Source organism: Pistacia vera, unplaced genomic scaffold (genome assembly GCF_008641045.1).
Source record: "Pistacia vera cultivar Batoury unplaced genomic scaffold, PisVer_v2 Contig196, whole genome shotgun sequence".
Lineage (NCBI taxonomy): Eukaryota > Viridiplantae > Streptophyta > Magnoliopsida > Sapindales > Anacardiaceae > Pistacia > Pistacia vera.
In genome coordinates this window covers 949,263-973,145 of record NW_022195997.1, presented here as the reverse complement: position 1 = coordinate 973,145, position 23,883 = coordinate 949,263, and the positions used below count along the sequence as shown (strand labels likewise).

Here is a 23,883-nt window from a genome sequence, read left to right as displayed (position 1 = left end):
TGATAAAACTGATCAAGAGTCGGATCGATGTGATAAGAAGAAAGAGGAATGCGACGCAGAAGTTTCTAAGAAAGATATAGCTGATCTGCTTGCTAATGGCCTCGATATAATGCTTATGGCAGGGTAATTTGCATTGCTATTGCTTTTATTTTTTATTTTTAAATTCTTAATTTCAAATTCAATGGAATAGCGCATTCTGCTATTTGATTTTGTCGTTGCTGTGTTTACTTATTTAATAATTAGGGCCTTTTCTGTGTGTGTAATTGAAGATCTTAACGAAGTGTTAGTGTTTTGATTGTGATGAAACAGGCTGACGGTTTCTAGCTGAATTGAATGTGTCGTATTGCTATGATTCGTTGAGCTATCTTGTGTTTTGTACTGAAGCATCTTTCAGTTCTGCAAAAAGTGAGGTACGAAACGACTTGCTAGCCCATACTGAATTGTACCAAGTATTAAGTGGTTTCTTATTTAAATTAATCTCGATGACTTTCCCTAATAACAATTGAATATACCGTGTCTGTTAATGGTGTTACAATTATATAGCTATATTTGCATATTTTGGATATATTTAGTACAATATTAATACCAGTACTGGTGCTTTTTAATAGTCAAATATTGGACAATACATTTATAACATATGTAAGTTAGGCTGCTGTTAACAGAAAAAATATCTATTGCACCTTGTTTTTACCTTATAGGGAGCTCTTTGAATTAAATCAGGTTAAGAAGTTACTTCTGGCATTATAATTATTAGGTTGCTGTTCATGGATTCAGATATGATGTACAATTTATTGTTGTCAGAGTTAGCCTTTAATAGAGTTAAATGCTGATCTGCTTGTTATTATGCTTGGTGATCTGCTATGATGGGAACAATGTGTTGGGGAATTAAAATTTAAACACATTCATATGCTGCTAATGGTTAAAAGGAACATGGAATGAAGTGCTAGAATTTTTTTAGCCTGCACAGTTGAAAAACATGGGCGGCTAATAATTTTGCTTGTGACTAAGTAGAAAAAGAAAATAAATACTATGTGACCTGAAAACAAGTGTTTCCTTGGATACTACATGATCAATGATTTTTAAGTAACTGTATTTCATTAGAGTTAACCTTTGCAAAAAGGATATATTGTATAAATTTACAATTGAACTTCAGATTAAGGTAATTTTGTGTAAATTTTATAATAACAAGTTCTGGTGGATCTCCTGTTCCACAAGAAGTGCTTCACATACTCACTAAATAGCATAGCAGACCCTACTTTGGCCTGGAGCTCATTGTTAGTTCTTTATTTGTGATATTGTTAAAAGTGTTAAGCATCATTATGCTGTTTCTGATTTCATGGTTCCATTTATGAGTCAATAAGGAGAGAAGAATTAATCTCATGTTCATGAAGAACTCCACTTTTAACCGGTCTCACCTGTGGAGTTAAAGTGAAGCAAATTCTGCATGCGTACGATTTGATTATATTTTCTATGTTTGTCCTTGTGTTTCAAATTGAAACACTTGCATTTTTAAGATTTTATTGACACATCTTGTACTTCATTGTTGTCTTTGCAGTAATTGCCCTGAAGCCTGCAGGGAGGCTGTGTCGTCCCTGATGTTTGCTGCTGCAAGATTTTCTGATCTCCCCGAGTTACGTGACCTTAGGCAATTATTTCAAGAGAGATATGTGAATTCCCTGGAACATTTTGTGAATCAAGAGGTACTTCCATAGATATACTCTTAACTAAAATTTTCTAGATCCATAACTCAGTTCTAGTGACTGACCATCTTAATTGTCATTAATAGTTTGTGGATAAATTAGCCGGGAAGCATGCCACAATGGACAAAAAGGTACAGTTAATGCAAGACATAGCATCAGAGTTTTCAATAAAATGGGATTCAAGGGCTTTTCAACAGATGATGTCTAAACCCTCAGCATCTCCACAGGTATGCCTTCTGGATTTCTGTTCATGATTGATGCTATTATCAAATAGGAAGTGAAAGCAAATCCTAGAAATGATAAAACTTGTGGCTGTGTTTGCTTATTTGAAAATATTACTCTTTGCTGCTCCCCGTTGCTAAGAACTTTTGCAATCTGCATCTATTATTGCAGGACCAACCTAGAAGTCTTGGTTCTTCCAATGTCCCTAAGGATAAATATAAATCAGTTAATGGCAAGGAGACTAGTCCACGAGAAAACAAACATGATGTTTCATATAAAGATACACTTCCACGTGCAGGTGATGGCCACAGATTGCACAATGGCAAAGAGAGTAATGCATTGAAAAGAAATGAGCTTATCCTTCAGCCCAGACATGTTTTCGCAAGTGATGGATACAAGCCAGTCGGTGGCAGGGAAGAAACTGTCCATAAAATGGACCATAATGGTGTTTCACTCCAGGGAAGACAAGAATTCATTGGTGATAAGCATGAAAATTGGGATAGGAAGGAGGATACTGCCCTAAAAACAGTGAGAGCAAGCAGTTCATCTCATGGGAGAAGAATGGAACATATTGATGGTACATTCAAGCCACTTGGTGGTAGGGAGAATGCTGTACCTAAGAGAGAGAGCAAGGACAATTTACCTTATGGAAAGGCATACATTGCTCCTAGTTATGCAGAACAGCATTCAAAAAGCAATGGAAAGGACCTACTTGACTCTGATAGTCGTGGTGGACAGCACAATAATGCAAATTCAATAAGAAAAGTTCGGGATGAAGAAATAGTTAAGTTGAAGCCCCATTACAATAGTGCCCTCCCCCCTCCTTATGTTAAACGCAATGCTAAACTGAAGGATGGAAAATATGAAGCCAATATAGGATCTTCACCTTTTCGTTTCGATGGTGAGGGGGTCCCTAAACATCCTTCAGTACCTATCACAGCTAATGGTGCTGATATATCAGAGAGAATCCAAGTAGGACCAGATCATCGTGAACATGAGAGGCATATTGTTGGATCCACGAGAGCTAATACTCCTGATGATGAGAAAGATCGTAATTGTGAGGATGATGCTACAGGAAATCCAATACGAAAAGCAAGATCTGTGCGGAGGAGACACCTGAGATCACCATCTGGTCATGACAATGGTGACGATGCCGGAGATGCAGGAGTTTCAAAAAGAAAATCAAGAAGCAGGAGAAGGGAAGACTCAAGAAGAGGCCTCCAAATCTTGTTTGACGATGAGCACTATCAGAAGAATGAAGAGGAAAGGATGATAGATAAACTGTTAATGCATTATAGTAAGAAACCTTCGACCTATGAAGAGGGGTATGTGAGAAGGAAGTCCAAAAGTCGTCAAGCACATCACGAGGGAAATGATAATGGTGAGACACCTCAGGCTCATAGGTGGGATGTGTCTGATGATATGTCAGAGGTGGCTCCTCCAGTTAGATCAGTTTCCTTTCCACATGAACAGCCAGCTTCATCAGAGGCAAAAAAAGTGTTTACTCGTGCTGCTTCCTTTCAACCCGATGGTAGATCGAATGCAGCTGGACATGTGCATCCAAAGTTACCAGACTATGATGATCTGGCAGCCCGGTTTGCAGCACTGAAGGGGAGGTAAAAGCTATGAGCAAATGAATATCATTAGCAGCATATAGAGTTTTATGTGATAATCTTGTATTTGTCTCCCTGAGTTTGGTTCTGTGTTGAGAAGGGAGAATTGGGGATGGCTTTCTTCCTCTCCATCGCCAATAAGCAAAGTGCCCTCAGAGGGTTGGCCCAAAATAGCAGTTATCCAATGATAGTGAGTATAGTCTTGTGTGTATATGAGCCAGCATTATATTTTTCGGCAGTCATGATTGCACGAACATGTATACTGATTTCAGTTTAACTTCCAGATACAATGGTAGTGAAAGTTGTAATGTTGCATTTACTGAAAATGATAGAAATTGATATTGATGTTGTTTCGCCTGCATTGGTGCTCTTTTTAACGGCAACTACTTGTTCAATGATGGGTTTCTTATGTTTGCCAAGAATTTCATGTTATCAATTGATAATGGCAGTGAATTCACAACTAAGTCTGAGGGCTTGGTGGATCTAAGGTTTATTGTCTTTTTGTCAGTCATTTAGCACAGTTGTGATGATAGTATTGGGTATAAATATAATAATGCAATTAACCAATATAACCTAGAGAAACCCTACTAGGTGAAAACAAAAAATCCTCAAAATTACCATACCCAATGCCCTCTAAGATTCTCTTCTATCTCCTGTCTTTGTCAAAGGTAAACAACTATTTCCCGCCAAAAAAATATTCTCACTCTTCCTTTATTACTGTCCCTTGTTTACTGCCTTCATTCCAGTTTGTGGAGACAGAGGGAAAGAGAGAGAGGTTGAGATGAAGGGCACTTCCAAGGTAATAATGGGAGCAACTCTGGCAATGGTGGTGAGCCTTGCCATTGTTTTGGGTCTAATCCTAGTGTTATTAGTTGAGCTCTACTGCTCCCTCTTACTCCGTCGGCGTCAGCTGAGAAACACCACTTCAAATACCACCACAACCATCAATAGTATTCCTTCTCAGCCTCTTCAAACCCAAGACCGTTCAGCCAGTACTCTCGGTAGCTTCTATTCTCAGGGAGTTCTTGATGCTCCAAGAAGCTTCCTCTTCCCTGCAGTTTCTTCCAAAGAAAACAAGATAGAAAACAAAGGCCGAAGCTTTCAACTTCATAGTGTGCTTGATATCCGTACTCTTGAATCAAACACAAGTCCACATCACGTAGGCATATTATCTCCATCGTCTCCACCAACTTCCTTCATCACTTCACCTCAACCAATTCAAGAAACCCCACTTCAAGTTGGTACAAATAGTAGTTGCCATGCCCATGAAGAAGCTAATTATGGTGGTGATGGAGGGGAGGATTTTGTGTACATTTCCAATCCCATCTATGACAATGATGCTAGCAGGTTGAGCAGGGCGGATACTCCATTTGAGACTCCAGATACTTCGCCTTCGCGTTTAGAAACAGGTGGCTCTTCCGGGGAAGATGAGATAGCTCAGCCATCTCCATCTAGTCAACATTCACTGCCAATTACACCTCCATTGACTCCAATGAAGAAACTTCCAGCAGAAGCTTGTTCAGTTTCTTTGCGGGATGCCAGGTCATTAGGAACTTCACGTAGTGATTCTGTCAGTAACAATGGACTTTCATCTTCCTCATCTGGATCTCCAAGCACATCTCCTTCATGGTGATTGTCTTGAAAACCAAGTTCTGTACTTGTGGGTTTTATCATGTTAAATTTCTTTATTTCTGGGTGAGGTTTTGTGAATACCGTGAGTAGCACAACTTTTCTTTTTTCCAGGCGTGACCATGGCGCTTTCACCCAGGCCACGTCTATGCCAACTGAAATTCTTGACTTTGCAGAGTTACCCTTTTGTTTTTATTTGGTTGTATGGGTGTTTTTGGAAAGTAATTGTCACTTTCTATCTAGCAATAGAAACGAGCTCCGTTTTGGGATTGTTAAGATGCATGTGAAAGGAGTAGAGGTCCCAAATATTTAGTAAGATTAAAAAGAAAAACCTCTCTGTTTTTGAGGGGCCTCGACTGCTGATTTCAATGCCATAGAAACTAATAAAACTGTCACCTGCGAGGCTTTTGTCCGCTTAATATAATGACAGTCCTGTAGTCGTTGCTTTCCATGAGCCGAGAAGCTTCAGCTTCTGCATTGGTTGCATTTATCAAACTTATAATATTCATGAAAATGAAATAGTACAGGATTTGGCCATACTCCTTTATTTAATATTCGGTACACATAGCATTCTGATTTTGCTCACTAGTGGCCAGAGAGTGCTTATATTGTTGATAGAAGGAGTGTCCGTTGGCTTCATTAATTATGTTTTAAGCTTATTGTGAAAGTATCCTGTTATTATTCGAGTTTAGAATCGATAATTTCCACTTAGTAACTATCAATACGACGTAGGAGAAGGGACGACGAAACCTTGGGAATGATCTATTATTATTATTATTATTATTATTATTATTATACATGGTTATTAGCGCATTTCTAACCTTGGCATCTTGCGATTGTGTAACCTTCTATCCAACATGCCAAATTTGTCAGAATTTGAAGATAGTCCAAAATACAAAAAAAAAGAAGTTTTTGATTATCAGGGTATTTAGATCAGTTTGCATATATCTCAATTAATTTCAAGATTCTTCGAACCTAAAAAATCAATGGAGCGAGTAAACCTCCATGACTGTCACGTTTCTCAACTAATCTCCGAGATTCATTGAATACCCTACAAACTCAAAATACCAGGTAAGTTATAATGTGATAAATGACCCTGAGATTCGAACCCCGTGAAGACAATCCCTTTGAGTTGATGCTATGAATCCTTACAGAAGGATAATGGTGATCTTGCAGAAGAGATGAACAACAATTTTCACTTGTGAAGTGGTAATTAACTTGTTGCTTGGTTTTTACCTGGGTGCAAACATTGACTTGTCATTTTCATCTTATCAAGTGAAAGCATGTAGTAATTGCTTTGTGTTATGGATTCGTCGTTCAACAACTTGATACGTACTTGTCTTGAAACCACTTTTTGAATAAAAAGAAACAATTGAAAGTGCTTTTAAAGATTTTCAGATGCTTTTTGAAAATTATTTTTTCTTTCCACAAAGAACTTCCAAACATATACAATTTTTTAGTTCCTTGCCTAACAACAGAGTAATTAGCACATTTTTATTCCTTTCAGTTTCATAATCACTTCTTAAAAACATTTCAAATGTTTACAAAGCTTTTGTACTGAAAACTCCACATGTACATATAATAGGGTATGCAATAGAATCAGTTTGTCCAAAGAGCAGAGCACAACCTTCTGACTTTCATAACCCGGGCCTAAGTGCTCCCATCTCACACCGCAATATCCTTTCAAATAACATTAGGAAGACTTGTCAATAGATATCAGCCACAAAAACCAAACTTACTTGCATGTGTTGTTTTTGAAACATCCGAAATTTAAACATTCTGATTAATTACATCATCCAATAAATCATCAATTTAACTTCATATTTTGAATTAACGCATCCAAACCGATTGGCAAATGACTCCCTAGAGGGTCATGAAACCATGTTCCCACATTTTATTCACTTAGAAGCTATATCTAGTAGATAAAAAGTCTTTGACATTCAGAAAATTACTTACAACTCAAGTAGCAAGTTTGGGCATTATCAAGAGCAGCAAAACCCTCTACTCCCACCTTCTTGACGGCCAGTATGCAATTTCATTCCAGTTTGACTTAAAGGGCTAGCTTTTACCAATCTCTTTGCTGCAAAACAAATGTCTCCATCAGCAAGGAAAGAAAATTCTGAGCAATCCTCAGAATCAGACCTTGACAAGAAATCTATGTATCTTGTTTGAATGACCAAAACTGCCTCAACAATAGTCAAACATTTCAGTTGTAGCTACCAGTAGAATGAAAAGATGCACTTTTGGCCTTATTGCAGACCTCCTGTGCTGCTGAAACTGTAAGTTCAGAAACACTCAGGAGATTTGGCCTTCCTTTAACTTTTTTGATATTTACTCGGTGTTTCTCAAGTTGTTCAATATAGGCATATCAAAAATCAAAAAGCAACAAACAAGCTTTGTGTTTTTCACAGGATACTGAAACAGGACTTGTAATCCACCAATTTGCATCAGATATGAAAATGTGAGACTGCATTCTGTGAAACACACGGTGTGCATACCTATACAAGAAACTGAGAGACATGGTATAATTACCTATTTCATAAAAGAGTTCATTGACATTTTCTGCAGTCTTTGCAGATGTTTCAAGGAAAGATAGGCCATTTTCTTTGGCGTATAGCTCACCATCCTGCAAAATTATTAGAAGGATTCAGATCCAACATATAACACATGTTCTCTACCCATCAAATCACATAAATGGGGTGCATTCATACGTAACTTATTTTGTGTGTGAGTTCCTAGTTTTAAGGGGGCTAGAGTGATGATCATTAAGAACCACCTCTATTACAGTTAAACATAAAATAAGAAGTCTATAGCGAAGAATTTCCAAGCATGGCGGCAAAAGACATCAGGAATTCAGGTTGATGTGTCTGGGGGTACAATACAATCTTCATCACTAAACCCACCACCACCACCAAAAAAAAAAAAAGAACAAAGAAAGATGGCAAGAATGTTAAATTGTGAAATACCTCATATCCCACTTTTCTCTTATCTTTCAAGTCGACCTTGTTCGCCACAAGAAACATTATCAAATTGGGATTTCCTGAAATAGTATGATACCAAAAATAAGATGTTGAATAACAAGTTGTATTTGCATAATTAATCACAAGAACAATCTTCTCAGAAGCATCATTTTGAATTAAAGTTTTAACAAATTGCAGATATTCTGCTTCAAGTCAAAATCCAAGCACTTGAAGTTACCAAGTTGCTTTAGAACTCTGTTAGATGATTCCTTTATTATAGGTACTCAAGTTACAACTTAAAGATGGGCTTCAAATGTACCCAAATTTCAGAATTTGTAGATTTTCTCTATGTAGAACTCCAGCATTTTTTGGCACGTCAATATGCCAAAGCAAACATATCAGAATAGCATTAAAGAAAAAGAGATTGTGTGCATGTTTTGTATATTTACTAGATGAATTCCCATAGTTAAAGAAATGGAGTATGGGGGTCTGCCAAAGAAGAAAGTGTATATGAAGGTTAAAGTGCGTAACATAATAATAAATTAATTGCAAACTTTGCTAAGAAAAAAAAAACACCCCATATTTCTGTCACTTACCTTGTCTTTGCAATTCTTGAACCCATTTCTTAGCTTTTTCAAATGATTCCTAAAAGACAAAAACACCAGGGGTTAAACCCATCATATGGCTTCCCAATTATAATAGCATAGCATTACTACAACAATCAAAAAAAAAAAAAAATTATACTATTATTAGCCCAAACAATATCCCAAACTTCTCTTCCTAATTGACGTGTCATCTTATGTGTCATTGTCATGTTAGTTCATTATTTACAAGTCAATGTCTCATGGGATAACAGATCATTTAGAATAAGAAATTTGGAAAACTAATTTGATGTGTAACATTATTCATCAAGAAAAAACATAAATGAGGTTAAATGTTGAAGTTTACATTGATTAGCTCCATCCATTATCTAACTGGTCTCTCAACCTTAAGGTATAGCTGGTATTTCAGGCAAACAATGAAGTACTTAACCAAAGCAACTACCAAGACAATAGAGAAAAAAAAAAAAATCAGAGATAGGGGCCTATATGACTATGAAACATAGATCTATCGAGACAAATTTGATATGATTGAATTAGCTATGAACATAATACACAATATTCTACAAGTCTGACCCCATAACTCCTTGCCCATCACCTTCATGTCTGCCAGTGATCACATTCTATTTCATACTCCAATATTATATAACAATATAATTCCACAGGTGACATGGGTATAATGATTTCAAAGCAATAAATTAAACAAGCTATCTGTAAGGCCTTCATTCAAGACCAACTTCTGTTACGCATAGATAACTTCTCATAACATGATGCAAGGAAGCAACATGACAAAACCATCAGAAAGTTATTGATTAAGTACCCTGCTTGTGACGTCATAAACAACAACAGCTGCAGCTGCACCACGGTAGTACATTGGAGCCAAGCTATGGTATCGTTCCTGTCCAGCTGTATCCCATATATCAAACTTTACAGTGGCTTCATTTAATGACAAAACCTGTGTGAAGAATGCTGCTCCAATTGTTGATTCCTGCGGTTCATTGTCATGTTAGAGCTCATGCAATTGTAATTTGAGGAAGTTAAAAATATGAAGAAGGAAAAACGTATGAAAGGTAAACCTGGAAATCGAAAAATTGGCCTTTGACAAATCTCAATACCAAACTTGTTTTCCCGGTTCCCATGTCTCCGAGAAGTACCTGGGAAAAGCTTTAATATGAGAAAAACAAATCTCTTTGGTGGATCATCCATGTAAATATTGTGAACAAAAAGATACAACTATCTAAGCATAATAGTGAAATTTAACATACAAGTAAAAGTCAGAGGAACTAGATTGTAAAATTAGAAACAGAAACAAATTAAGGAATTATCAGAACTGATTAAGTCATTGAGCACAAAAACGAGGTTGAACAAGTCAATGAATTCAATAGTACAACAATATGGAAACGGAATTTCTATACAGAAAAGCAAGGGCCTTCTCTTCCTGTAGAAACAAATCAATACATAGCAGAGTATCACAGATGTTATATGTTCATGAAAGCGCATACAGCAGTTGAATAAAAGTTACAAGATAAAACCAATCAATAAACTAAACAGATATTCCTGGCGTAAACAAAGGAATCATAGCTATGAATAACACAAGAATTTCGTTTATCAAAACACAAATTACACAAGAACACTCTAAAGAAAACACTAGATCAAAACCTTGTCACTAATTCATTCACGCTGTGCACATTAATAATTGAAAAAGAAAAAGGGAAGACGTACCCACCAGCTTGGCTTGTATATTCTTGTTGCCAGTCCTCGCCATTACAAATCAAACAAATTTCTAGAATTTTTGCTTTGTGCGTTGGAAATTTTGTGGATCAAAATTCCAGATTAGAAGTTGAGGGGGAGAGAGAGAGAGAGAGAAGGGGGGGTTTTGGAGTTTGAAAGCGAAAGCTTAGCAAGCAATGACAAGGGAAGAGTACGTCAAGGATAACAACGATAAGAAAATTGATATTGGCAGAAATGAAATGGTTGTTTCCAGGGAAGAGCAAGAACGATAGTTGAAGGGAGAAATGCACGTGGCAACTTGGAAGAAGCAGAAAGAGTAGAAGCAATGGGTGTTTTTGTGGAGAAGCGGAGACTGGTAGGTTTTCCGTGGACTGTTAAGTTGGTTGCTTTTTCCTCCCTCTTTTTGTTTGCTTCTTTTGTTATAAAAGGGGAATTTTATTATTACATAAAGTGGCATCGAATTTGTAAAATACACCTACACTATTACATAAGTTATGAATGATTTCAATATTCAAAGATAAAATAAAATAAATGTCAACCAACATTTTATTTCGTCCAAACATCTGTTTATGAGTTTAGGAATCTAATGTGTTGATACGTGATTTTAACACCAACTAAACGCACGTGGAAAATGCTAAGCTAACTCAAAAGACACACGTGTATGAGGGTATTGAACTGAATCAAAGATGGAGAACAATGTTTAAAGTGGTTCAGATGCTTAAGTAAGCGAATCCTACGTCCACTGGTATCGTATTAATATATGAGATCAGGTTGCGTTCAGCGAGCTGACTTATAAGAGATTACAAGAGAGAGAAAAAGAGTATATATGTGCTATTCTAGAAAGAAATTAGCTAATCTCACAAACGGGAGAGGAACCCTCTATTTATAGTGGAATGAGTTGAGGTAATGATTACTGAATCTGGGAGTAGGTCAGATTGTCGTGCAAATCCTTCCTTGCGTCTCGTTGCTCACCTACTCGAGTGATTTACGCGACGTATGCAGGGATTGGACACGTGGATCTTCTCCAGCCTCTCATCAGTCTGGCGCGCACCCACTGCACTGACAAAAACATGTCGCCTGCGTCAGCGTACAACGTGACTGTATCTGAATGACTATAGGACTTACCTAAACTCTGACCGTTTATACTGACAGGGCTTTACGTCAACCCTACTTTTCTAGGCATAAGATAATGTTATCAAGATATTAACCATCTGATTTGGATAAGTCAAATAGACCTCTCACATAACACCATAATGCTGATATTCGGCATTAGTCCAATATATCTTAAAAGGCCCCAAACGAGATGCGTAATCATTATATTTGGGCCTAATCATCTGCCCATAATATGAATGAACAAGAGGTTTCCATATATTTTCATGGTTGATTGTTTTATAAGGAAAGAGATTGAGTCACATTACCTTCCACCCATGACCAAATACTGCATCAGTTTTATAATTCTACAATAAAGACAATGAGTTGGAAATTATACAAACCACGTGTCAGAACTTAACTGGGAATTGGGGATCAGAGGAGGGATGAATAACAGAGAATCCATTACGTGTACGATTGGCCAGATGAAATCTCATCTCTCATTTGCCCATTCTCTCTCAAGTAGCCATACGCTTCTTGTTCCCCTCCCTTATTAAATTGTGCTAGAGTATGTATCAAATACAATAATCGTTTTTGATAATCGGAAATATTCATACTAATTTATATATACTTTAACCAATCTTTTATAACTTTAAAATTATCAATCGAATAAAAATTTTAATAATTATCGTTACTAGTAATGAAAACAAATACAATATTCTTACTTTAACTTCATCCCAGACATTAGTCAATTTTTTTTATTTTTTTTTTCTAAGCAAGATTGTTCATTCAATTGTATCACCATGAATTTATTTATGTTTATCAACTACCATAATTAATTAAAAAAAGAATCCATACCTGAGAATATTATTTGGATTGCCAATAGTGTTTTCTCAAATAAATTAGTCTAAGACTTACTAAATCATAATTATCACGTATATTATATAATTATGATTAATTAATTTGAAAAAGAAGTGGACCAGATGGTGTAAGAAAATATATTCTAATAATACTGGAAACCAAACCATTATTGAGTAGATATACAAGAGAAAAAGGGGGCTTAATTTGGCTGGTTTCAATAGTGACAGACAAGGTGAAATCCATTGGCTTACTCTCTAACCAGGAATACCCAGACCAGAATCTTTATCTTCATATATCTCCTTCCATATTTATATAACTCAGTGCCTTCATTTCTTATTATAATAACTCCACATTCTTGTAGCAATCAAAGATGGCCTCTCAAGGTAAACTCATGGTTAGTACCTCCCCAAAAGGTAGCAAAAGTAGTGAAGGAGGAGCCACCAGTTCACCAAAAGCCCAGTGCTTGTGTTCACCAACAACCCACGAGGGCTCCTTCCGCTGCAAGTTTCATCGCACGTCAGGGTCGTCGCCATGGAAGATGAAGCGATCAAACTCCATGCCTGCCAATAAGTCCGTCGCTTCTTTTTCTCCCAAGTCCGTTGAGTCCACTTGAAGAAAATAACTTCCTGTAAGATCAAATATTAATACACTATTAAATCTTCATAAAAGCCTTTATATCTCTCCACTCTGTAAAAAAAGAATACACTGGTGAACTTCCTGGATTTGCTTAAGATTTGATGGCTTTGATTTATATATATGTATACAGATATATATGCAACTGTTCTGTTTTTTTTTTTTTTTTTTTCTCTTTCTCTTTCTCTTGGAAGAAAATCGCATCTCATGTATACCACTGAATAAATTTTCAAGTAAACTTGCGATGATACCCAGTCATTATTATTTAATAACGGAGTTTTTGGATTTGATTTCTCTGGATCATGGTAGAAAGGTTGTGATCAGTTTTGAATGGCTAATCTGGTTTCAGCCAAACATTCAATCAATCGTGGAATTTGTCGGGTTGTGTAGAGATTAATGTAAGGATTTAGATATAGACTGGGCGAATTTTTTCCACTATTTGGAAAGCTTCGGAGCTCGTGATAATGACACTTGAAGACTTTTTGTTTTTAGTATTGGCCTGATGTTCTCCATATTCAGTGACTGTTTTTGCAATTAAATTCAATAATTGAGATACCCACTTATAAAAATTTAAAGACGAGTCTCATCAATCTACACGTGTTCCTACATCTAGATACATAGGTCCATATTCCATATTTGATAGAGATAGAAAAAGAAAATAGATAAAAAAGGAAAATAATACTGCTAAGCAAACCATCCTGATTGCGCAACAAATCAACTATTTTTTTTAGTTAATTATTCAAGAGGATTTGACCTCGATTCATCTAAATTATTAATAAGGGTGGTCATTGAAAAAATTTATTTATTATCAATTTTAAAATTTTAAATAATTAATTAAGGTACGTATAAATCAACTAACACCTCGATAAACAAAATACTGTTAAGCACATGGATTGGTACATCAAGTCATCATCATGGGAATGGTACTACTTATATAATACTATTAAGCATGGGTATTTTGTTTTGTTTTACACCTGGAGGAGCTAGATTTAAGAAGGCATTGGATTTCAGGGGTGAGAGTGAACGGATTTAAAAACTTACATGATTAATTTAAGGGTTACTTTGACAATCAAGAATGTTTGTTTTTTTTATTAACTTTTCAGATTCAAACTACATTGAGATCACCTATCATATTTATGACTTATTTTTAAATGTTTGATTTATAGGGTATTTAATAGATCTGCGAATTAGTTAAAGTACGTAAAAGTTAGCCTGAATATTACAGTCATCAAAACAAAAAAAAACTGGAATTAATCGAGATACATATAAACTAACTCGAATACTTAAAAAAAAAAAAAATTAATTAATGTACGTCCAAAGTGTTTAACACTGTAGTAAAAAAACAAAAAATCAGCCCAATAAACGTAAGCTGACGTGGATACTTGATCATTTAAAAATTAAAAAAAAAATAAAAACTATCATGACTTTGCTTAGTAAGGCCCAAATGGATGAACACGTATCAAAATAATAATAATCATCAGAATAAGTAAAAGAAAGAAAATAGGTTAATCCAGCTGGCTAGCATAAAAGGCGAAAAGCGTGTGAGCACAAGAACTAATGGATTTTTAAACATTTTAAATATTTCTCTTCTGTTATGCAGTATGTGTCCTTCCCCCACCCATTTTATTTTTGTTGCCACATTTGCCTATGCATTTGACACGTCGCTATGATTGTGAAAAGGTTTTATCTGCTGCTGTAACTTCAGCCTAAGTCTTATATATTTCACACTTCTATCCCTCTTAGTTTATTATCTTGCAATTACACCACTAAAATCATAACACATTATCAGTACGATGCGCTGAGTAAGAGCATCTCCAAATAACTCTTAATATGACCTAAACTCTTTATTATAAAGAGTTTATCCATAAAAATAAGAGTTTAACAGACTCTTTATTTTTTAAATATAAATCAAAGAGTAAGTTTGACTCTCCACATTTAGAGAGTCAAATTTCAATCTTTATCCTAATTTTAAATAAATAAATTATAAATTTCTATACATTTTATTTATGATTTATCTTTCCTATTAAGTTTTTTTTCTTGAAAAAACATATTATCTCTTTTAAAATTTAAAGAGTCCATTGGATTTGAATAAAAATTTTGCTATTTATATTTAAAAATCAATGAAGATGCTTTTTATTTATATGAAATATGCTCTTTAAAATAAAGAGCACCATTGGAGATGTTATTAGAGCATTTCCAAATGATTCTTTATATAACTCAAAGTCTTTATTATAAATAGTTTATCCATAGAAACAAGAGTCCAACAGACTCTTTATTTTTTAAATATAAATTAAAAAGTAAGTTTTACTCTCCACGTTTAGAGAGTCAAATTTCACTCTCAATCCTAATTTTAAATAAATAAATTGTAAGTTTCTATGCATTTTATTTATGATTTATTTCTTCTATTAAGTTTTTTTCTTGAAAAAACATATTATCTCTCTTAAAATTTAAATAGTCTATTAGATTTAAATAAAAAATTTGTTCTTTATATTTAAAAATCAATAAAAATATTCTTTATTTATATAAAATATGCTCTTTAAAATAAAGAGTATTATTGGAGATGCTCTAAGTATAATGGTTTTATTCATTCAATTTATTATATTTCACTTGATAAAACTATCATTATGAGTATGCTTTATGGTTGCCATAAAATGGATTTTCCATATCTAAAAATATGGTTGGTTCCTAACAATAATATACTTGTTATAATTATTTCGTTAACTAACCATTGACTTTATTCTTTTACACGTTTTGCTAATTTTATTACATTTTTTCTATTAATTCTTAATTGCATTACATATTTATTTTGCTGAGTTGTATTGTATCATTGGAGACACAAGAAATTATTTCAACCTGAAGTTTCTAAATAGAAATGATAAATGAAACCGATATTCTAAGAATTAGTCTCCAATCATGAACCTGAAAGTTTTGAATTTAAATTCTAATTTTTACATTATGATATGAAGTACTAAATGCCATAACCTGGAATCTTGAGTTGTAATTTCAATATATGGATTTAGAACCAGAAGTTCTAATACTAGTTAAAAACCTGAAGTTTAATTAATAAGAATTGATTTTTAAAAATTAATACCTGAAGTTCTGATCTTATATACCGGAACCTAAAGTTTACAAATGATAATAATAAAATGCCTAAAGTCTGAATAAATCAAAATTTAGAACTTGAAGTTCTAAGTTTCAAAATTTTTTCCATAACCCAATGTTCTGACTTTATTTACAGCCTTTCATTTTATTATTATTTATCTTTATGCAATTTACCGTTCCTTTCAAATTTATCGCACTTTTTTTTTTTTTTTTTTTTTATATTTCTATTATTGTTTTTGGATGCCAGAATGCATGCTATGACATGCATCCAAAGGATGCGGATTCAGGAAACACAGTTACTTATTCCTTTAGAATAAAGTAAAATCTTTAATTTATTTCTACCACCCAAAAGTAAATTCTGTGAGAAGTTCTCAAGATATATGATATGTTGATCCTATAAAAGAACAGAATGACCAAGGAAATATTCTCCTTAAAACTCAAGGATATGCTCATGCTGTAGAAGTATATATATCAAACAATCAAACCTTCTTTTGTAGTAGTGGTATAATAAAACCAAAGTTACAAGATACTTAGAAACTTGATGTGATATGAACAGTTGAAGATGTTCATTATGAAATCAAGCAATTACTGATATTATGCTTATTTGATTGATTGCTAAAATATTCTGTAATTAAACCTTTATTATATTATTGTATTTACAGCTATTGTATAAATTGGTCATTGTATACATTACAAAATACACAAGTAATACAAAAGTATTTACTTCTCTTCTCTCTCTCAGTTCTTGACATCCTTCAGTATCTCTTGCCACTATTGTCAAGCCTTCTCTCTATTGACATTCGTTGGCAGTGTTCTGCCTCTTTTGCCTCTCTTCTAGCTTAAACTCTGACAAAATTTATTTTATATTTATAGAATTTGAGGTCCTAACTCCTCAGCTAAAATGTTCTGTTGAATGGAATGATTACTCTCTCTTATAAACTAATTAGTTTGAGCGTGTCTTGTTAGTGTATACCTTAAGAATCAATCGTGTTATCAGTTTCAGGACATTATATCTTGTAAATGTATTATGAATAAAAAAAAGTGTTCTTATTTTACATGTTGATTTTCTGCTTTATTTATATTATATTATATTTAATATTGCATGTGAAATGCCCGAATGACACGAATCTTCAGAAGATCAAATCATCAAAGAATTCCCTACACAAGTAATGTTAATTGGGCAATAACATTGTATAGTAGACATGCTGAATGTCTTCATTGAATATCATGTGATGGTATCAGTGTGGGTGATTATAAGAGGTATGTCACTAAGGCATTAGCATGGATAAACGGTTAGTGAACTGTTTATCGAATATGACCAATTACGATGAATCACATGGATATGGTCAATGATGCATCGTAGGATCGTGCTAATGTACCACTGATCCTTAGACCTGAGACATCACGGTTGGATTCAATATAAGATGCATATGGTTCATATGGTGTATAAGCACGAGACTAGTCATGTCTTGTGTAATAAGCCAGTTTGGTCATATGTTATTCATGTGCGAGGACAAATAATAGTTAAGATGTGATCCATTAACTCAAAATAGTCCAATCTCGAGTTCCCAGACGAATGTCAATAAACATTGTAAAAGGGAAATCTCTAGCCAGAGCATAATGAATGTCAGATGAAAAGTAGTTTCATGTTGACGAGTTCCATTATATCTATTGACAATTCGATTAAAGATTAAGTTAAATGTTTTGACATACCATGAACCATTCTTAATCGGGATTAGATAACGGAGTGATTTGACTACATGGTACGTACGATCATAATAAGTTTATTGGAGTTTACACTTCATTGTGGTTTAGGGGTTATAGAACATTGCTAGACGTCTACCATAATCAGTGGGAGCTTCGATTATAAAGAATTATAACGAAACATATCAAAATCAGATATTGGGCCCACGGCTAGATCACAATAAACCAAAATGGTCACACATAAAACCAAGCTCAAGGAGAGAGAGTAATACATATCATTAATCAGATTAATGATGTTCGGACATAAATGGTTGCATCCGAATTAATGTATTGGTGATAAATGATTATCCATGGATAGCTAGCGCTAACCAAGGATAATAAGATTTATTAAATATTATTATTGAATTTAATTCAATGATGGGGGCAAAAGTGTATTGGTTTCATTCTAAAGGGTTAGAATATATAATGGAATTAAAATTTGGTCTAATTATGAATTAACCATAAAACCAAGGATTTGATATAAATGTTTATTCTCAAGTTAATTTTAAATTGTTTAAGGCCTTCCCAAAACAATTTAAAATTACACTTTGTGCCCATGATATATAAATTAAGTTTTATACCATTTCAATTGAAACAAAAAAGCAATTTCTCACTTTCTCTCTCACTCTCTTGGCTCTCTCATCTTTGGCTTGGGTGGATTTCATTTTGAGTTTCTTCATTCTTTTTTGAATAATCTAGACTTCAAGTTTCAACATCAAGCTTTTAATAGCAAAAAAAGTTTATAATTTTCTATCATTTTCTTACATTAATATGTTAATGTTATAATAGTTTGTTTTCTACCTTATGTTCATCATCATGATCATCATTTTCTCTCAATTTCCATATCCAAAATGCATGAATCCCAATATGCCTCTCACGGTCAAGCCCATATGATAGGTCATGCCTGTTGATGGAGGTAGTTGCTGGCTTTAACTTCCTACTCGCTGGCCAAGCACTCAACTCTACTGAACCTGGACTCTGATACTATGATAGAATTTGAGGTGAGCTTGACTTTTTACCCAATAAGACCTTGTTAAATGAAATTATTACCTCTCTTATAAACTAGTAAGCTTGAGCGTGCTTAATCGGTGTGAGACTCCAACATATATCTCTTGGTTGCCAAATAAACCAATCCACAAAATTAAGAATCACCTGAAAATAAATACTTCACCATTCCTTGAAGTGAATGTTAATGGTCATAATAGTTTTCGTTAAGACACTCACTAGAAGTGGGATGTTTATAAACTCAAAGAAACCAAGATCAGCAGAAAAACCTTCGTGAACATTGGTCCCTGGAAACACATTTCATAGGCGTGTAAAATATATTTATCATGTACCTGTAGTACATTTGTACAATAGGAAAGATGTATTTTCAAGCCCTTAGGAAACTGAAAGGAAATATTATATGATTGTTAGGGCCAAAAATCGTCTTTGGCCCAAATAGGAGAACGGGACTGAATGACGAAGAGACCAGACCCAATCCCGATGCGGCCTCATTCGGATTAGGCCCATTTGATAGGAGATACAGTCGGTCCAAACCATCAGGTTTGGGCCTCCAAATCCCAGTTCACTTCCTGGACCTATGAGCAAGTCTAGAGCCTACAGCACCTACAGATCACTTTCTTATTCCAGATCGGTCTCCTATTCGAGGTCACTTTCCTACTCGAGGTTACTTTCCTGTTTGAGATCACATTCCTATTCGAACAATGGTAAGACAGCTCACCACCGCCCTAATTCCTCTAGGGTTTGTATCAGAGTCATACTAGGACTCCTACTCCCACCAGGACTGGGAGACCAGACAGTCACTATATAAGCAGAGACTAGCCCTCTCACAAGGGAGATTAGATTACATTACACCTTTACACCCGAAGCTCCTACTTGAGAGCTTTACATCACTACTGTAGTCACAGTCCCCGACTAGACTTCCGGTAACGTCTCTACTCCCTAGCCCTCACTATACTAGTCTCTTTCAGCCTTGCTGACTTAAGCGTCGAAATGCCTATGGCAAACACCACCCCGGTGTTTTCCGTTCACTTCACGCTTGTTTCTCTACGTGTGCAGGTGTAGCGGATCGCTAGTGGCCTCAACCTCACGGGATCAGACCCCCCTTCCGTACAAGTAGATTTTTACGTCTACAATGATTATATCATTTTATTTTATTAAGCATTAATATTACTTCTTTTTATTATGTTTTAATGTACATTCTTATCATGTGCTATTCTTTCTTCATTTCTAATGTAAATATTCTTTAATAAAAATCATATGAGATCAAAGAATGAATTGTTCGCTTTGGAAAATCATATGTATATTATCATTATTTATTGGCTACTTAACCATTAAACCAGATAACAAGTTAGTTTTGGTACTAATCACATGACAATTTTCATTGTCATGAATAGGGGTGATCGACTTTGGCTATTTTGCATTTTCTGAAGGTATCAAAATTGAAATTGACCGATTCCTAAATTTGGAGTCGGAATTGGAATCGACCAGTTCTGGTTCCTAGAAACCTGGAACAGGAACATGAAACATAGGTTTCGGTTCTGGTTCTGGTTCCGGGTACCCTGGTTAATTTTAATTACCCCATATTTTAAAAAATTGTAAATACACCTCCAAAAAATTACAATGCACCCCCAATACTTTACAAAAATTATAGTTTAGTCTCATTCCTACCTAGGAACTCAGATTTGGGTTCCAATTCCCGATTCCAACACTGTAGAAATAAGAATCGAACCCTAGAATTCCCGATTTTTCATAATCGGAACCCAACCCTAATGGGACCGATTCCAGTTCCGATTCTACCCTTCACCCATGCTCACCTCTAGTCATGAAGATTGTTTTAAGGAATTACGATCCTTATTCCTAATATTTTAAGCAAATTACAATATAATTAAAGGATCATATTTTAATTATTAGTTTTTGATTATTCTCACCGCTTATTTTCCATATAAATTATATATAATTTAAACTGTATCTTTAATTATTTAGAAGAGGTAGATACAATAAGAGTGTTGATAGCCCAGTTAATTTTACTATTAGCCAACACCTCAATTTTAATGAGGATAAAACTGTAATAGACATACATATAATTATATTTGTGTATGTATTTATTTACCTCAAACATAAGGGGATTTGGATAACATTTACCATTGCTGCAACTCCTCAATCTGATTTTGCCACGTAATATATCACAACTCGCGACGTAACTATCGTACACGAAGTGGAAAGGTTTGGCCACATCTCATTTATGCCACCGCCAATTCACCTAGTAGCCAATCAACCATGACCTCAAAGTACGATTACGTGACGTACGCTCCCCTCCCAGCTGAAAACGCCGTCGTCCTCCCCCTCTACTACCATCCCAACCGCCACCGCCATAGCTATCTCCGCCGCTGCCTCTACTCAGTCGCTTGCGTCGCAATCCTCGCTTTTTTGGTTTTCCTACTCTATCCCTCCGATCCCACGATTCAACTCTCCCGAATCCGTCTCAACCACATCCGGGTCAACTCATCGCCTGGACCTACCCTGGACCTCTCCTTCTGTCTTACAATCAAGGTCCAGAACAGAGACTTCTTCTCGTTAAGCTACGATTCGCTTGCCGTTTCGGTTGGTTATAGAGGGAGAGAACTAGGGTTGGTGAGGTCCAAAGGAGGGAAAGTGAGAGCGCGAGGGAGATCGTACGTTAATGCCACGCTGGAGCTTGACGGCCTGGAGATTATTCATGATGCGTTTTATTTGATTGAGGATTTGACCAAGGGTGTCATTCCCTTTGATACTGATACTGAGGTCAAAGGCCAGCTCGGCCTCTTGTTTTTCGAAATTCCTCTGAAGGTCTTTAACTCTTTATCTTTCCGGATCTTGTTTTTTGAAATTCCTCCTAAGGGTCTTTGTCTTTTGTAGTTCAATTATAGATGATTTAGAATCAACTAGTAAATTGCACAATTGTTACTTCAGTATGTTGTTGAAAACACCAATGCCTTTTAATGACTTGTTCACTTATTTGTGGGAAAGATGTTTAATTCTTTTTATCTTGTTTATCAGGCAAGAGTCGAATGTGAGGTGTATGTAAATACAAACGACCAGTCGGTAGTCCGGCAAGATTGCTACCCTGCGGTGAGTAAATTTTCTTTAGTATAGCTTATTCAGGAGAATGTGTGAATTACATACAAATTAGATACTGATTTTCATTTTAAGATTATATGCAAATCTAATTTACTTTTTGTACCATGAACACCTTTAAAATGCTAAAATTCTCTGATTTGTACCTGTAATCATATGAATGGTTTTGCTGAATATGGTGCCTTGTTGCTGCATGTAATTGAATAATATAGAGATGTGTCTCAACCTACTTCTGGCTAGGTGTAGGCTAAGTTGTTCATCAATATGCATTTAGTATACAATGTTGTCTTGAATAGCATTGCTTGATTGGCAGAATTACTGCCTTCAGGCATCAACTATTAGAAATTCAACCAATGTACTGTTACTTGGTTTTGCAGTGATGTGTTTGGATACCACCAAAATAGTATTTTTTTTCCCTCGTTCCTACATTGGGCACAAGAAGGAAATGGAGATAACTGCTGAAGATATGGTATGGTTTCTGTGGTGGTCTTCATATACTTTATGGGTTGTGCAGAAGTTAAATTTAAGGTACTCATGAGTTGGTGTGCGGGTGTCAACATGTTATGAACTCTTTTAGGCACACCAGGATATCATGTATATTACTCCTTATATAATTGTTAATTCATTTAGAATTTTATAGTGTATATTTATCGAAGATGGATGATTGATAGCTGAAATTATGTGTTTGTCTTTTCCAATACAAAACTTTGCCAGTTCTCTAATCGGAATTTTGTTATTGATGGATGGGTTTGTGGTTGATCTCATGGTTGAAACTGCTTATTTTTACCATTAAGCTCAACCCTTTGGGTTGAAGCCAAAGTATATTTGAAAAAGTGATGAAATATTCTTTCTAAAATAGTTTTTTTTTTTTTTTTTTTTAAATGGCACGGACAGCCCTGAATTTATTGTGGGTGGTCAGAATGTCCTGTATTACATGGACAGTTGTCCTTTTATTGAAGGATACAGGGAATCTTTGCCATGTTGAAACTCCCCAATTTATCTGTTATAAGAGGGAAATGAAGGGATCTGTCAGATACGGTGTACCATCTTGAGCCTCCTTCAAAACATACGCATGCATATCATAGGAGAATTTTCACAGCTTCATCTTTTTAACTCACTTTTGAACTAGGTGTGATTGTGGTAGTTGCATGTCCAACAGTGAATTTTGGTACTATCTTTTACCTCTGTCAAGTTGCATTTTATATTGGAGTTCAAGTTGGATAGAAAATTGTATTACATTACCAATGGGCTGCCCCTTGAAAGGATGAAAATCCTCCAGTTCTACTGAATATTGCATTTGATATCGAGTCCGAGTCATAGAAAAGTTAGGTCATAGGTGTTCTCTTTTGTATCATCTACAGAATTTTAATTCCTTTAGGTTGTTATGGAGGTATTGATATATTGTTAACTGGTAACTGTCGGATTTTTCTTCTGCCTTTTTCTTTTTCACCCCATTAATTTTGTTTCCTAAAAAGAAAATTTTCTTTTGTAATGATAATGTTGACACAGGTCCTTGGATTGCAAAAAATGTTAGTGAATCTATTCTATAAAATGGATTTGTATGAAAATTTTGATTTCCTGAGAGGTTTTATGATTGGGTTAATTGAACAGAATTTGTTGTCGATGTGCACCCTTACCGGCCAGATATAAATTATACATGGTCTTGGACCTCTTGGTTGATTAACTCTTCCCAATTTCTTTTTGTTTTTGTTTTGAAAAAAGAAAAATAAAAAAAAGGATAATTAATACCAGCCCGTGGGGCAATCCAAATTCAATGTTAGCGTACAACTTATTCATTGCTGGAAAACGATCACATCTGGAGTTGATCAGAAATAGTGCTGCTTGGGCCTTTTAAAGCTGCATTAGCAGATCAAATTTGTTA

At 35.0% G+C, this 23,883-nt stretch overlaps 4 protein-coding genes across 6 annotated transcripts; 3 read left to right on the top strand and 1 right to left on the bottom strand.

Moving 5' to 3' along the window:
* The first annotated feature begins 308 nt into the window (after positions 1 to 308).
* On the top strand, positions 309 to 3,912 carry LOC116127856. The gene is made up of 4 exons (XM_031413517.1): positions 309 to 410; positions 1,556 to 1,700; positions 1,787 to 1,927; positions 2,094 to 3,912. The coding sequence occupies exons 2-4, from the start codon at positions 1,596 to 1,598 to the stop codon at positions 3,540 to 3,542; spliced, it is 1,695 nt and encodes a 564-aa protein (XP_031269377.1). The 5' UTR covers positions 309 to 410; positions 1,556 to 1,595; the 3' UTR covers positions 3,543 to 3,912.
* A 307-nt stretch (positions 3,913 to 4,219) lies between these two features.
* LOC116127858 lies at positions 4,220 to 5,426 on the top strand. Its single transcript, XM_031413521.1, has one exon. It carries the CDS (start codon positions 4,317 to 4,319, stop codon positions 5,166 to 5,168), a length of 852 nt encoding a protein of 283 aa, XP_031269381.1. The 5' UTR covers positions 4,220 to 4,316; the 3' UTR covers positions 5,169 to 5,426.
* A 1,161-nt stretch (positions 5,427 to 6,587) lies between these two features.
* On the bottom strand, positions 6,588 to 10,835 carry LOC116127857 (ras-related protein Rab5-like). Of its 3 annotated transcripts, none has more exons than XM_031413519.1 (8): positions 10,450 to 10,835; positions 9,800 to 9,877; positions 9,544 to 9,711; positions 8,721 to 8,769; positions 8,131 to 8,204; positions 7,697 to 7,790; positions 7,121 to 7,244; positions 6,588 to 6,927 (listed from the first exon to the last, which is right to left on the bottom strand). In XM_031413519.1, the coding sequence occupies exons 1-7, from the start codon at positions 10,486 to 10,488 to the stop codon at positions 7,147 to 7,149; spliced, it is 600 nt and encodes a 199-aa protein (XP_031269379.1). In that variant the 5' UTR covers positions 10,489 to 10,835; the 3' UTR covers positions 6,588 to 6,927; positions 7,121 to 7,146. The 3 variants fall into 3 exon arrangements, with proteins under 3 accessions (XP_031269379.1, XP_031269380.1, XP_031269378.1); XM_031413520.1 differs by having other exon boundaries at positions 6,593 to 6,844; positions 10,446 to 10,833; XM_031413518.1 differs by having other exon boundaries at positions 6,594 to 6,844; positions 10,450 to 10,833.
* A 10,230-nt stretch (positions 10,836 to 21,065) lies between these two features.
* LOC116127951 lies at positions 21,066 to 22,737 on the top strand. The gene is made up of 3 exons (XM_031413609.1): positions 21,066 to 21,713; positions 21,924 to 21,995; positions 22,379 to 22,737. Exons 1-3 carry the CDS (start codon positions 21,165 to 21,167, stop codon positions 22,379 to 22,381), a joined length of 624 nt encoding a protein of 207 aa, XP_031269469.1. The 5' UTR covers positions 21,066 to 21,164; the 3' UTR covers positions 22,382 to 22,737.
* Positions 22,738 to 23,883: the final 1,146 nt, after the last annotated feature.

What these genes read in the sequence shown, in the direction of transcription:
- LOC116127858 (XM_031413521.1), top strand. Translation starts at nt 4,317, where the DNA reads ATGAAGGGCACTTCCAAGGTAATAATGGGAGCAACTCTGGCAATGGTG.
- LOC116127856 (XM_031413517.1), top strand. Translation starts at nt 1,596, where the DNA reads ATGTTTGCTGCTGCAAGATTTTCTGATCTCCCCGAGTTACGTGACCTT. An exon ending in AACATTTTGTGAATCAAGAG is followed by an intron (nt 1,701 to 1,786) that starts GTACTTCCATAG and finishes TGTCATTAATAG; the next exon opens with TTTGTGGATAAATTAGCCGG. An exon ending in AACCCTCAGCATCTCCACAG is followed by an intron (nt 1,928 to 2,093) that starts GTATGCCTTCTG and finishes CTATTATTGCAG; the next exon opens with GACCAACCTAGAAGTCTTGG.
- LOC116127857 (XM_031413519.1), bottom strand. Translation starts at nt 10,488, where the DNA reads ATGGCGAGGACTGGCAACAAGAATATACAAGCCAAGCTG. An exon ending in GCCAATTTTTCGATTTCCAG is followed by an intron (nt 9,712 to 9,799) that starts GTTTACCTTTCA and finishes AATGAACCGCAG; the next exon opens with GAATCAACAATTGGAGCAGC. An exon ending in TTTATGACGTCACAAGCAGG is followed by an intron (nt 8,770 to 9,543) that starts GTACTTAATCAA and finishes TTTGTCTTTTAG; the next exon opens with GAATCATTTGAAAAAGCTAA.
- LOC116127951 (XM_031413609.1), top strand. Translation starts at nt 21,165, where the DNA reads ATGACCTCAAAGTACGATTACGTGACGTACGCTCCCCTCCCAGCTGAA. An exon ending in TTTTCGAAATTCCTCTGAAG is followed by an intron (nt 21,714 to 21,923) that starts GTCTTTAACTCT and finishes CTTGTTTATCAG; the next exon opens with GCAAGAGTCGAATGTGAGGT.